We start from the raw sequence: 15,284 nt of genomic DNA on the forward strand, positions 1-15,284 counted from the left end.
GTGTTGGATGGGTGAAAAGAAGGGTTGAGATTTCTCGTCTCCGTTCTGTGGTCCTCCATGGTCAAATCTTTGCTCAGGTGGGGGCTGTGGTGGATCACTGCCGCACTTTGTTGTGTCTTCCTCTTGTTTTGTTTGTTTATCTTGTCTCGTGTCCTTGGCCGAGGGAGTAGATGTGTGGTGCAGAAAGTAAAGTAGGCTAGAGGTGAACAGCTTTACTCCTGGCTTGTTAAGAAAAAGTCCATCTGCTTTAAAAAGATGTCTGCAGTCCCAGAAAATGTTAAAATTGTCAATGAACCGCAGAGAGTGGACGGTACATGCAGTTGAAAGCCATCTGTTCAGTGCCAACAGTCTGCTGAATCTCTCAGCTCCTCTTCTGACTGGTGGTATAGGGCCACTGATAAACACCTCCACGTTTAGGGAGCTGACTGTGTTCAGCAGATTCATAAAGTCACGATTTAGCACTTCAGACTCTTGCTTTACAACATCATGTGACCCTATATGCAGTATAATATTCTTCACAGTTGGGTGTGCTACCACGATATCCGGGATTCTTTGGGCCAAGTCAGACACCATGTCTTTGGGAAAACAGAGTATTTTGGTGTTTTTATTGCTATTTATGTCTTTTACAGCAGAGTCACCCACAATCAGAGTTTGGTGCCCAGTCTTTAGCTTTCCCTGTAGCTTTTTACTTTTTGAATTGCTCTCAGTCCTTACCCTGCTGTGTGACGATGAGACGCAATCCACATCATGTCCAGGGTCCTGCAGCAGAGGAGCAAATCTGTTATCCAGTTGCACACTCAGTTGTTGGGCAGGCATTTTGTTGCTAATTCTCCCTTTTGCAGCTGTCCACGGCTGTGTCCTACTGAGTACAGGGGTTGAAGAGGCGCTCTGCCTGGATGATAATGCAGGCCACCCGGTCGTATCACAAATCTCAGGGCGCGGTGCCCTGCCCGTTAGTCGTCCTCCCATTTCCCAGGAAAATGATTTACTCTTAGGCTTTGCACCAAACGAGTTCCAGGGAGTACTACCACTTGTTGATTTATTACCCATTTCACAGCCCTGCTGTTTGTTTGTAGTCTTGCTGGTGCTAGTTAGCTGTGTGTTGGCATGCTTTTGTCCATTGTTTTGGGTCAATGGTAAAGTGGTGTCATTTCCACATGATCCGTTCACTTCCACGTTTACTTCTAACCGGTAAATTTTGGTTTCCAGAACTGCAATCTTCTGAAGGAGTTTGTAGTAGTCCTCCATGGACAAGGGAGGCATCTTGCTGCTAATTACCTTTAGCTACAGTCACTTTAGGACAGGCTTGAGCTATTGGTAGGCCACGCTCACGCAGAAAAATGTTGAAATATGGCAATAGCCTATGTCTACAAAACATGCATAGTCCAGTGATGTATAAGTATCCAAGAGACGCTGCTCATAGTTTCTCTCTGAGGAAAAGCAAGATTATCAGCAGAAATATGTAAGCAGAGGCAGGAGAGGCAGGAGCAAGCAGCAAAAGCGTCTGCACTGTACAACCTTCACAAACAGCTACCTCCACCCTCCACCCATACAGCTGACGAATTCATGTGATGCTTCAGAGGAAAGGACGTCTCATTCCTCTAAAATACATTTGCTCGTTGCCTCTCTCCTCCGATAATTTGCTTGCGTCTCTTCCGTGGGAGGGACTAAGATGCATGGAAGGAAGGCAAGTGGAGGAGTCGGGGATGCAATTTAAGGGCCATGGGATGCACCTCCAGCCACATGGCAACTCGCGGAGAATCTTGGAGTCCTCGTAGAAACCCCACTGTTTTTAGAAAATACGTTCAAAGACACATCTGGCCAATGATGTGAATGTTGTCATGTGACTCACCAACTCATCAACTGATTTGGACCACAGCAAACAGTGTGGTGTGAAAAGGAAAAATACTACAATGTATAATGTTTTTGCCCTTGGTGTGGACCACATGAACCGAACTACCGATGTGAAAGCACCCTAAAACAAAACTCACATATCGACATGTACATTGAAAGAGATTTTGATCTATCTAATTGTTCCTCCAGTCCTGATGCAATGCCAATGTAAGTGATTGGGGACAAAATAATGTCTGGCTTAGACAAATCAAGTACAATATTTTCCAAGGAGATACTGTCTTTTTAGTACAAAATTCCCTTTGGAACTTTGGTACTACAAAGACTGCAATATTGGAAGATTTGTCTAACTCAATCCACATTAAGCCTCAGTTGTACGTGGTGTGAATGTGTGCATCTGTATGAGATGGAAGCTCTTGGGTTGTAGGTGAAATAGAGCATTCTGTGTAGAATTCCTTTGACAAATGACTTTACACTAAGGTGACCAGATTTCTGAGACAAAATCCGGGGACATTTTCAGCTCAGAAGCGTAAATACCTCCAAAAAAGGTAATGTTTTTATCTTTGTAAAACTTTAAATGGGACACTGCCCCAGGGGGGTCACTAGACCTAGAGCTGCACTAGGGCACAAGCCCCCCTAGGGGGATCCATGGGCATGCTGCCCTGTAAGAAAATGTTGTCTTTTTAATGTTTAAATGCATCAATCTGGTGCACTTTGAAAAGAAATTCAGAGGTTAGACTTGATTATTCTTATCTATGGATGGAAATATTTGTGCTGTAGCCTGAACTATTTTGCACTTAAGAATTATAACCATGCACAATGTCACTAGGAAGCATACCAGTAGAAATATATATTCATATTTGTAAGTGGGATATATATATATAAGTGGGATTGTCTGGAATCTGGCAATATAATAACCATTATGGTGGGATACACTGGCTAAGCAATTTACAAAAATGTCTGTGCTGACATAAATAGTTTACATGATCATACATTATAATTTTGGCCCTTTGGCTGAGTCTCTATCTGTCAGAGGAAGAGCAGGAGTGCGGTTGTGAAGAAGATGGTAATTTCATGGTGCAGATTAACACTTTTGCATGCACTATACCCGTGTCACATTGTCATTAGGGGCTGAGCCCCCCTAAAGGTCTGATCCTAGAATCGCCCCTGCTGCTACTTCATAAGTACTCCACTACACCTCAGACGGAAATGTTTACTTTTACTGCACTACATTTATCTGACAGCTTTTGCTTTATTGCTTCACGCTGGGCTTGTTTCTGCAACAGCTCATTCATTGAGTATCGGATACAATTAAAACTATTGAGGAAATATTTTCCGTTGACTTTGGTCCAGTATTAAACGAGATAGCTGCAGTCGGCAACGGTTAAACAAGCTACAATGTAAGTTAATGGACGTCAATTGTCCAGCTTGTACTTACGTTAGTAAAAGTGCTCGTTTTGCCACTGACAAGCTCAGATTAATATTCTAAGTGTCTGACAACATTATGGAAAGGATTTCTAAGGAGGTCGATCTTTCTGTTAAAGAGTAAGATCCTTTTTTAAAACAAAAAGTCTGCGAAATTGCATTCGCTAAACCAACCAGACTCCATGTAAATAAACAGTAATTTTAGCATCGTAATATGGGCATTCTAGAACATGTCTGAGCTCTGAGGCTTGCTCTGGCTGTCTTGAGCCTGTGTGTGTAGGGTGCACGACTATTTCATTCCAATTTCGGGTCTGTCAGTCACAGTGAAAACCGGGGACATTTCCGAGGACAGCTCCAGCCGGGGACAGGTCACCGAAACCGGGGACGTCTCGTCATCCTACTTTACATCTTCCTCAGTGTCAGCTTCTCATTCCTCACTGTCTTGTCCTCTGCAGGCCAATGATGCTGGGGACTACTTCCCCATCTGGGGAACGTGTCAGGGCTTCCAGCAGCTGTCCGTCCTCACAGCCAACAAAAACCTGCTAACCCTCACTGATACCAAGGCTGTGGCTCTACCTCTCACTCTCACACCAGGTATTTGTTTCTGTCCCTGTCCTCTGCTCTTGTTCTGCTTGCCTCATTTGCTCTTTTCTTCTCTTTTCTTCTTTTCCTCTCGTCATAAAGATGAACAACTATTTTCTCCCGTTTTTGGTTGTGCCTGAATCTCTTCTCAGATGCAATGTCTTATAGTCCTATAGTTCTTTTTCTGTCAAGCAAGATTAGCAGGGAAATCAAATATAAGTGCCACTCTGCATTCTGCTGCTATGGTACTGTGATGTGATCATGACTGCACATAATGTGCAGCAGAACTGATATAAAAGGTCCCTGTGAAAAAAAAGTCATTTTTAGTTCAGCTAAGCTGTTAGACCAGCTACAATCGTAGAAAGAAAGTACACATGATAAAATATTATGCATATTACTTTTAAGAAGTGTTTTAAGGAATCATTTAACCAAATATAGCTGGCCCTCCCTTACCACTGATCCTACTGCCAAAGGACTGATTTTAATACTAATGCTGTATTACACCATTAACTTTTACTAATGTAACTTCCTCCCTCCTGTGTTGTGTGAACTGCTTGTCCGGACCTCCTGCCCCACCACTAATCTGTGTCCGTCCTCTAGCGGCCCAGTCCAGCCGTCTCTTCCGAAGTTTCCCCAAGGATCTTCTGCAGTCTCTGGCCGAAGAAAACGTCACTTCCAACTTCCACAGATGGAGTCTGTCTATGCAGGTATTTTTTTTGCTCCCGGTCGCTTTCTCTTTTCTGTCCACTCCTGAAAAGCATGAACACCTGGCATGGCCGGAATCTGGAAGCCAAACTGTTCCCAGAGTTGGTTTTGCCTTTTTTGCTCACCAAACGCTGCTGTGGCTGCCCTCCTTCTGCCATCTTTACTCGCGCTGAGTTTTTGAATTCCAGCGGATTATATGCACAGGACATGCCTGTATAGGCTGAGACAAAATGAACCCAAGACAAAATAAGAGTGTTCTTGCAAAACAGAACATTGCAAAATAATCGTTTTTTTCTCGATTGTACTATTTTGGTGATAGTTGGGAGCCAAAATCTAAATCAAAATTCAGTTAATTACACAGCCCTAGTTTCAGTGTTGGGGGTTTAATTATGGAATGAACTTAATGATGAGTTGAAAATGCAAACAAGCCAGAGTGTTTTTTACCCCCATCCCAGAATACATAAGTGGTGTAGCCAGACCACACTGCAGTGCTGACACACACGTTGTGGAGATAGTACATCAACCAAAAGTCTAAGTACCTCTATCCTACCTACCACAGACACACGTAAAAACACTCAGCTGTGACTAGATGGAGTCAGACGTTGGTCTCGTACCAAATCCAAACAAAACATTATGGGTTCAATTCCCATTCATGCCTTATTAAGTTACTTGCAATTTCAATCTGCTTGACGATCCTTAATTTAAGGTAGGATATATAGTCCACAACGCTCCACTTCCAGGATTGCTCTCACTCTACTAGAAATTCCGCCGGATGTGACTCTTTTTGTCCATTACCTTCCGCTTTTTTTGTGTTGTAATTCTAAACTCTGGTGGATTTATGAGGACTATGGTTAACTGCTCCTCAAAACCTGCAGGGTAAATCCAGACAGCTAGCTAGAGTATCTATCCAATCTGAGTTTTCTGTTGCACGACTAAAGCAACTTTTGAACGCACACGTTCCACCAAAACAAGTTCCTTCCTGAGGCTACTTTTGTGGCTCCGCTCGGCCCTTAGCACCGCCCAAGACGATTGTGATTGGTTTAAAGAAATGCCAACAAACCAGAGTACGTTTTTCTCCCATCCCAGAATGCTGTGTGGACTAGCCAGACCCTCTTCCGCAGCGCTGTGGAGGAAGGTCTGGCAATGCGAGACTACTCTTCATGAGTGTACGTGTGCAAGGCACTCAATGGCAACCTGTTATTACAATTACCCTTAAAATGTTTCAACTCAACCCTTAGCATCATATCACCATACATCAGTATGTTTGACCAGATCACTATGCTTCAAACACAGGGTTTGTCAGAGCGTCAAACTGAAACGTGAAGGCTGCCAAAAAAGTGTATTCAGTCAGACAGCTAATGTTTGAAATGTTTATTATTATAGCAGAATATTGTGTTTGGCGGCCAGACTCCGACCTCATCACTCCCCGCAGGGTTTACATGAGATATTAGGAAGTGACGAGAAAGTAGCTTCCCCCCTGGCCGCAGCCTGCAGGTGGATGCTGGGGGGGTAGTGGCGGGGCTTAAAGAACAGGCAGCAATACGGGTGCAGGGCAGCAGCAGCATTGACAAGCAGAGATGGGGAAATGTTGCAGCTTAAATAGACCGCCAGAAGTGTGTGTTTTGGTAAATGATACAGAGAGTGAGGCATGTCACGTGTGTGACTGCCTGAACTAGCTCGCAGGCGTCGCACCATTTCAGTCAAACAGAGCCATACCACACGCCGTACAGTGGAAACACGTCATTAGTGTATTTTCTCATGTAGGAGTCCTGATGAGTGTCCTTGCAGAAGGCGTGTTTAACTCACCCCTTGCAGGTTTTTCCTGCATAGAGGAATTTTACCAGAATGCAGGAAATTAAGTCTTTGACGCTCCAAATTTCCCCATACCCCCCACCTAATTTGTGTCCCCCCACAAAGGCCCATCCTGAGCCAAACCCCTGGCATCAATGCTCCATACACCAGTTAGTTTGACCACATGCCTTTATGGTTGTTCCACGCAGAAGAAGCAAAGTAGTTTTAGGGCTACGAACAAATATTTTAAGATCAGTCAAGTCAATATGAAATCTCTGCCTTTGAACCAACAGAACTACAGCCGGAATGCCAAGCTCAAGAGGTTTTACAAGGTCCTGTCCACTAACAATGATGGGAAGAAAGAATTCATCTCCACAATGGAAGGTACCATTCCTCCCTGGCTACTTTGCAGTTTGCTGTATTGTTCGTGTTGTTCACTGTACAGCTGATTATTCAGATTCAGACATTGTTGGGAATCGCAGAGATTATGAAATAGGGGTAATGTTGATTTTAATGACCATGATGGTCCTATTTGAAAATGAGAACTTTTCTAAAAGATGTTGATTAGAATGATTTTCTCAGTAAATGAGCAAGTTTTCTTTCCCATTTTTTGGTCTGCTGACAATGTTTCTGGTTTTCCTCCTAGCCTACCGCTACCCATTGTATGCAGTGCAGTGGCATCCAGAGAAGAGCCCGTTTGAGTGGATAGATAAGCCAGGCATGATTCACTCCACCACTGCTGTAAGAGCCTGCTTCTACACTGCCAGCTTCTTTGTCTCTGAAGGTAACCCGAGGCACCTCTGTATGCTTCTATTATCCATTTCCTTTCTTTTATTGTTTGCACTTTTCATAGTTTCTGAGCAGAATATTTCCAAAGGCTATAGGTCACTGATTTAACTGAAATTCAATGGAAAGTTAGGCTGTGAGCCAAGAAAGAATCTGATTAGTTTGACTCATAACTGCTGATGCAAAATAATAATTATTTACAATTATAACTACTATGTTTTATTTTGTTCAAGATCCCCAAGACCCATCATTTCATGATTTGTGCTTATACAGATTTTCTACTCTGTTTACACCTTCTTCACCAAATGTTACATATAATGATTAGGGCTGGGTTACAATAATCCATTTTCCATGTTTGAGTGATCTGATATTGATTCATAAAATCCAGTAATTGATCTTTTAATATATGCATTTTCACCATGGATGTGGTGAATTGACTCCCTTTTAGGGTCAGCAGAAGTTCTCTGAGAATTTATGTTATACCCAAGCTAAATTGGTAGTGTAACTGAAATGTCCCTAACCTAACTGATATGAAATCGGAAATGTAATCGAGTCAGGACCTTGTCAATCGGAATGAAATCGATTGGGTTAATCATTGGCGATACCCAGTCCTAATTATGATGATCCTGAAAACAATCAATTCAGTAGCTCTCCTGGAGCTTTCAGTTTTATCACGTGATCTTCATCAGCGGATGGAGTTTGCGGAGTTCTCATGTACATTTTCAAATTTCCAATTTTTTGTCCGAGCACTTTAAGGATATTTTGCCCATGTTGAGCAATTTCTTGATCTGTGCAAGTGCAACTGAATTCAATTGACACACAAACACACACACACACACACACACACACACACACACACACACACACACACACACACACACACACACACACACACATACTGTCTTTTCTTTATTTACACTCTCCCCTTTTTCTCCCTTCTGCCTTCCTTCCTTCCTTCAGCCATGAAGAACCAACACCATTTCTCCAGTGCTGTGGAGGAAGAGCGAGCTCTCATCTATAACTTCTCTCCCGTCTACAGAGGCATGCATGCCATCTTCGTGCAGAACTATTACTTTGATTGATGGACAGTATACCGAAGACCAAACAGACCTGGGCTCAGTCTAGTCAGAATTTGTTATAAGTATCGTCATCTTGGCCCACGTTTAATACCAAACTTTATGCTGTCGTCACTTACAGTAACCTCAAACATCAAGTCAATAATTAGCCGTTTAGCTTAGCTCATTTGCCACAGTGATTTGGAATGCAGTGCGAACAGGACAGTGAGGATATGCAGTGATAATTAATACAAGAAGAATTAAACATCCTTTTTAGTAATCGCTGGTTGTCTTGAGTCGAATGGCAGATAAAGAAAATAATACAAATTGAATTTACTTCTTTTAATCAGTGTTTCTCAAATGTTTTCAGAACAAGGACCACTTACCCAATAAAAAACCAAACCTAACGGACCACCTTGCAGCCAAAATAACCCCAAAAACAATAGCTTTCTTACTTCAACAGTATATTGCAAACAACAGCCAAATCAAATGACAGTTTCTAGAAATAGCTTACTCACTCATTGTCTCTTTTGCCATCTTAATGCAAGAAGAGGAACAATGGTGCTCCTTATACTGAGACATCAGGGAAGCAATGTATGTCATGAAGCTATAATGCGTAGTTTCTGTCTCCCCCATTAGGAATTCTAAGAATGACACCAACACTGTCGGCGCATCCTAATGACGCAAGCACCCCCACCCCTCTCCCACGCTGTTGCTACAGTAGTAGCGTCTAACCCGTCAAATCAAGGAGGACACAGAGGATAATAAAAACATGATGGACTCTTCAGAAGAAGTAATTATCTTGTCATTTTTATGTGCTCTTCATCTCCAAAAACACATCACTAGAGCTTCTACGCGCGAAAGTCGCCGGACTACACCATTTAGTTAACATAGCCATTCAAGTAGCTTTGTATCAACTCATTTGTAACTTGAATGTAACAGACGTTCATTAATGCAAAATAGTTGCGCACTATAGCTTTAAGTCATCGATTTATCTTGTCAGTTGTCAGTTAAACTTTGTTCCTTCGTATTTCCTTCAAATGTCACGCTGATCATTCGTGGCACAAAAAGTCCGAGCACACAGATAACAACAGCCAATTTAAATAATAATGTTAAAGTTTGCACACACTTCATTTACTATAATATTGAAAATAACACATCTATGCTCCTCCTCATTAGGCTTTGGAGTTGCTGGCAGACAGTTTGAGAAACAGTTTTTTTTTTTTTTTTATCTGATAAATAATGGTTTCATACCGTCTTCAATCCAAATCACCTTATAGTGTCATGTCATTTGTTTTTTAACATGGCTGTATGCCTGACCCATTAAGGGACAGTAGTAACATTAAAGGGGTTATATTCTAAGCAAAGCTTCTTGGAAGTAGTGCGTTTTCACACTTGGTCCGTTTCAACCCTTCAAAAGAACACAGACTTATTAGTCAGAAATTTTTGCGCATATGTGAACAATCCAAAGGGACTCAGACCCCTCCGGAATGAACCTGAGTGGTCAGAATGTGGTTCTCATCATCTGTGCATTGTGAACACAACACACTTCAGGTTCGCTTTGCCCTTTTGCCGTTTTGCCAATGTATTTTAGCCCTGAGGCCCCATCAGAGCTGAAGTGGACCAAAAAGAGAACTGAGCCCTTTTTCAAGTAAATTGACAATGTGAACACAAAAAGAACTGAGTCCCTTTTCTGTTGGTTCACTTTTTGGTTCACTTTAAAGGCAGCTACACACCAGGCCGATAATCGACTGTTGGACAGTCTGGCGATGTCAGTGACTCGAGTCTGTTCGGTGTGTTCCATGCCGTCGTCCGTTGGAGGAGCTGTTGGCCTTCATTTTGGCCGACCTGACATGCTCAGTCGGAGACAGGGCAGTCGGGACTTACCCGGAAATGGCAAGCGGGATGACCGTGACTAAGCCTCTCAAAATCTGACGAAAATCTTTTAAACTGACCTTTGTCGATCTGAAATGAAGACAGATTCAGCAACTGCATGGCCTATTTCTCGCTTAAAATGTTTTCAGAAACACGTTTCGGTGAACTATTTTAGTACAATATGAGATCGTATTCTGAATGAGTCGCCGTTAATGGCCGGTTGAAAAATCCAAAATCCGGAAGTAGCAGCCAGACCCACGTGACGTGTTTGTCCAATCAGCTGCCGGTTTTCATTTTTTGGGCGACAATACAGATTAAGACGTATCAACGACTCATTGCTTTGGTTTGTTCCAAGGCATTTTTTTGACCAACTCGGGGAGACTGATCAGTCCAACTGCTTTTTTTGCCAACGGTCGGCCGTCTGGTTGGTCTGTAACGGCCTAAACATTCATATGAAAGTCAGAAACAAATCACACAAACTAAAGTGCAGATTGCAGAAATATAAAAACAAATATGTGGCTTTACCACACTTAGTAGTATTTACATTTAATTATAATTTACTGTAATAAACATATGTAAACATGTAGATTGCACTTTTTAAACACTGTCTTTGAACTTTACTAGACAGTTAAATAAGTAAAAATATAGTATATACAGTATATACAACGGTGTATTTTTTTTTACAGCGCACACAGAGGAGCTGCCTCCAGCCCCTCCCTCCCCTCATGAAGTTGCGTGCCGCGTGCATGACAGTGTCAACATTGCACTCACACTCATAGACAGAGAGGCTATCGTTACGTTAGCAGTAGCATGCTGCTGCTGGTCTTGCCGTGGGATTAACTGTACTAATAAAACCGTTGAAACAACGCAGCCACGCTGCTGTGAAAGCTCCCCGAACGTCATTTATCAGAGTCTGGTTGTTACCCCTCCCCGTGGCAGTCTCCTCCACTCCATATCTTTATAACGGAGCTAGCTAACTGGAGCTAACCGCTAATCAGAGCTAATCGTTGCTAACCGAGCCTTCAGTTCTGCGTGCCTGTATCCATTAACTGCATGTATGGACTAAAGCCTGAATAAAACCCTTCATTTTATTAAAATGGCTGTAAAAGTTCTAAACTACAACTCAGAGTTGTTTGAATGGCAGAAATCTGCTCAAGGTATGGCGTAGCGTTAGCGTGCTAAGTTGATGCTTTCTCTGCGGGTGCAGACTGATTTGCTCTTGCGAGTCACGTGACCAAATCGCAGCCTTTGCGATTAGGAAACATATCGTGATATTATCGCAAATGCAATTAATCGTTCAGCCCTATCAAACGTCCAAATATCCAGTTGTCAGGGTGTCTTTCGTTACAGCACAGCATTCCCATGTTTTTAAAATGCTTTATTGGATACCTTTACTGGTGTTTGCAACCATTAAATGACTCCAAAGTCCACCATACAGGGCTTAACACGCTGAGTGATCAGTGAGAGAAGAGTTTTGTGACGAGCTGCTGTTTCAGTATCAGTCTGAAATAATGAATGTGAGTCCGTAAAGTTATTTCTGTCAAAATGGACACATACTCTGCCACCTGTATTCCAAGTTGTTCAACCCTCTATGTCTGTAAGCAAAAACAGCATTCAGTGTGTATGTCAATGAGAAATGGGAATCCGGTTACCAACTTATCTTTTTAAAAAGAACTACTTTCCTATTTTGAAGTTGTATAGTCATTTTGTAATTTTCTTCCACAGGCAGATATCAATAATCATAAAACTCTATAGATGAGTCTAGAGAAATAGTTCATCTTGGCATGATTGTATTCTTGTGTGTCTCTGTGGGCATTTCCACATTTTTACTCCTCAACAAAAAGAGTATTTTGTATATCACATTGTCAGAGAATGCTACTTGTCTGTAGAGATTATCAGGATTTGAGAAATTATAGTTTTTACATTGAAACATTTACAGTAGCAATTTCAGTAGGCTCAAGTAGTGGCATTTATTTTATACAGGGGGGGTGGGTTGGAAACCTGAAAACATTGTAGCTTTGAGGTTTTCTCATTACACACCAACAATGTTCCTTATGGGAAAAAGTGGATCGTATGGATCAGTTCACGACTTTCTGATTTTGAAATGTAACATTGAATGTTTAACGGTGTAGCATGGCGTCTTCAAACGTTGTCATTTTCGTCATTAATCAAATTTTTTAAACTAGTATACCAAACCAGTAAGGTTCATAATTTTCTGTTTGGTGCATTGCCACATTGAAACATTGTGTTTCTTGCTGCAAGAGAAGTCTTGAAAAATACAGCCAATGTGAAAATAAATAATTACAAATCCAGTATTTCCCTTTTGTGTGTGAATAAAAACAAAAATGAGCCCTACCAACTAACTTCTTGTCCAAATTCTACTTTGGAACGTTCTTTATTATATTTATCAGCTCAAATCAGTAGCTTTGGATACATTGATTGCACAACTGATTGTACAAGTTTTGCTTGTTTATTTCATCATGTGCCGGATGATCGGACAATAAAGGAAGTCAAGTAAAACTCAGAGTATCCAACATCCTTTGTTTCCTTTTAAAATATGCCATATGCCTCCCATTAACTGGAAGTCCTAACATCTGCCGACTGAATGACTGAAAGTTTGAATTACTATTCAACATTTAGCCTTTATCCTACGAAAAAACACTGATTTAAACACGCCAAAGGCCCACTTTCAAGGATGACATTCATATGTCATTGCTGTCCTGTAAGAAGCATTTATCCACTTAATGAAAAACAGCTCAAATTTCAGCTTTGTGACAAGGCCTTTTCTATATAACCCAATGGTTTTTGCAGTGAATAGCTTATTTAGCCAGGAGAACTGTCTCAAACATTAAAAGAACACTGACATGACATACTGTATATTACAGAGTTTGAGTTCTAAATGATAAAAATACATTTTGTGTGATTTGCTGATATTATTCTGCAGGTATGTGGGGTGGTCGAAAAAGCATGACATATAACTTAAAACTGAGGGAAACCTTGCAGACCAACACATCTGGAACAGGAAGTGGTTTGTTAATATTCAGCGAATTCTGCAAGGATTCGACCCATTCACTTGTTTCACATTTTGCGGGGGGGGGGGCGGACAGCCATCACTGGAACCCTCTTCTAAGCTGGGCTTTTTAGTATAAATTGAGTGTGTAGATTGAAAGGGGTGATACATTTACCAATTTTAGCATAAGGCTGCAACATAATGTGAAAGTGAAGGTGTCTAAATATTTGAGTGCACTTCACTGTACATTGTGGGTGTAAGCAAAAAATAAAAATCAAAGCCTCTGAAAATGTGGCTTTAAAGGCTCTGAACACCAACACATGTATTCTCATTTAATCTGGCTGATTAAACCTCTTCCCAGCACTGTGTGGGTGTCTATAGACTGATTAATTGACATCTTTTGGAGTCTTGTTGCACCTGATAGGGCAGGACAAATGACAACTTATCATCAATCAACAATCATTATTATTGGTATATGAAGACATCTCATCTAAGCTATGGCCCACTTTAAAACTGAGCCGAGGTCTAATCAGCAAGAATAACTGAAATCACCTGTGTGGTGGCCTTACAACCTTGGCTATGTATGTATGACATTATGTTCATTAACAAATGAGTCAAGTTTGCAAAATAAAAAAAAAAACCTGAGTTCCTTAGGGAATAATTTATTAGGAGTTTACACTTAAAAACAGGGCTCAGACATAAAATACAGAAACTCTCTCCACTAAAATAACCAAAACCTTTGTTTAAATGTTATGTTTATGTAGGACCTACATGCATAGTAAGAAGGTGGGTGAGTACATTGGTTTTCATGGCCTTTATATAACATAAAATACACGACAATCCATTTGAGAGTGAAGCCATGCCCATAGACTGGGTAAACTGGTGATAGCCAGACTAGCCATGCCCCACTAATGTGTTTAGATTTGGCACACGTGTAAAAGGTTTGTGCAAAAAAAAAAAATCCCACTAGATGGCAGCATGATACCACCGAATGTATGCCTATGATCATAAGCAATAACAGCAGAGAGACTGCTTTCAATGTGTGCAAACACTTGATACCCAGGATTTGTAATGTTTAAATAACAATTAGTTGCACAGCACAAAACTAAAAAAGTTATATAGTACTAATATAGAAATTCAACAAGTTCCAACTTTCCACCTTTATTTAGTATTTTAGTATAGTTTAATTACATGTTCTTAAGTTTCTTTAATATGCTCAACCTTTTATTTTATATTCGCAGTTATTTTGTAAGCTATGAATATGATTATTATAGTAAATAACACACATTTCCCCCAAGTTCACCCTGACATATTTGGTATTTCTTGGAAAATGTGTGCATCTACAGTAGGATAAAAATAATTAAAACTGCAAGCAGCGATGAACAGGCCCTCGCCTTCTTGCAGTTGGGGGTACTGGCAGACGCAACATCACATGTAGACCAGAAGTTAAATGTAATGTAAATCGGAATAACTTTTGCCAAGATACAACCGTTCATGTTTTAACAGCCACCTACAGGAAGTTGTTCCTCCATAACTTGGGCATTGTTTTAGCTATCAAAATTCTTCTGATACTTTTTAGTCACGAGGGTCCACCGAGTCTATATCCAAGTTTTCGTGCAGATTGGACTCACAAAGTATGTTTCCCATATATCGCGATGTGGCTAATTAATAAAACAAATTCTAACTGTGCCATCTAATGGCCGATTCACTCTAAATTTGGCAGGGATGCTCAGGCTCCTATGCGGAACAACTGTGTCATGTTTGGTGTCAATCGGAATAAATCTTGGTAAGATACGCAACTTCCTGTTTCGACAGCCCCCTACAGGAAGTTGGTCCTCTGTAACTTGCGCATTGTGTTAGCTATCAAAATGCTTTTGACGACTTTTTGTCATGAGGGTCCACCGAGTCTACGTGTACATTTTTGTGCAGATGGGACTCACGCTCTAGAAGGAGTTAAAAAAAAAAATAGGTTTCGCTCAAAGCGAATTTGCTAATTAATTAAAAAAAAATGAAAACAGCGCCATCTAAAGGCCAATTGATGCCATATTTGGCACACATATCACTGAACTTTCAAGTCACATTTTTGTAATGTAATCTACATCATGCCTACCACTATACAAACACACACTATTTAGATGATTTAATTAATGTAATTAATGACTAAAATGCCATCTTAAAATACATTTTGGGTATTTTCAAAATAA

The 15,284-nt window shown here is 40.9% G+C and overlaps 1 protein-coding gene across 2 annotated transcripts in view; it reads left to right on the plus strand.

Annotated features, from left to right (window-relative positions):
* LOC144517257 (gamma-glutamyl hydrolase) overlaps nucleotides 1–12,433 on the plus strand; it is a 31,909-nt gene extending 19,476 nt beyond the window's left edge. For both annotated transcript variants that reach the window (XM_078249259.1, XM_078249260.1), the window contains 5 exons: nucleotides 3,732–3,870; nucleotides 4,459–4,565; nucleotides 6,648–6,738; nucleotides 7,001–7,138; nucleotides 8,101–12,433. In XM_078249259.1, coding sequence (XP_078105385.1) covers nucleotides 3,732–3,870; nucleotides 4,459–4,565; nucleotides 6,648–6,738; nucleotides 7,001–7,138; nucleotides 8,101–8,222 — 597 coding nt within the window. In that variant the 3' untranslated portion in view covers nucleotides 8,223–12,433. The remainder of the gene's footprint in view (nucleotides 1–3,731; nucleotides 3,871–4,458; nucleotides 4,566–6,647; nucleotides 6,739–7,000; nucleotides 7,139–8,100) is intronic.
* The last annotated feature ends 2,851 nt before the right edge of the window (nucleotides 12,434–15,284 follow it).

The sequence above is a fragment of the Sander vitreus genome, chromosome 4 (assembly GCF_031162955.1).
Source record: "Sander vitreus isolate 19-12246 chromosome 4, sanVit1, whole genome shotgun sequence".
Classification (NCBI taxonomy): domain Eukaryota; kingdom Metazoa; phylum Chordata; class Actinopteri; order Perciformes; family Percidae; genus Sander; species Sander vitreus.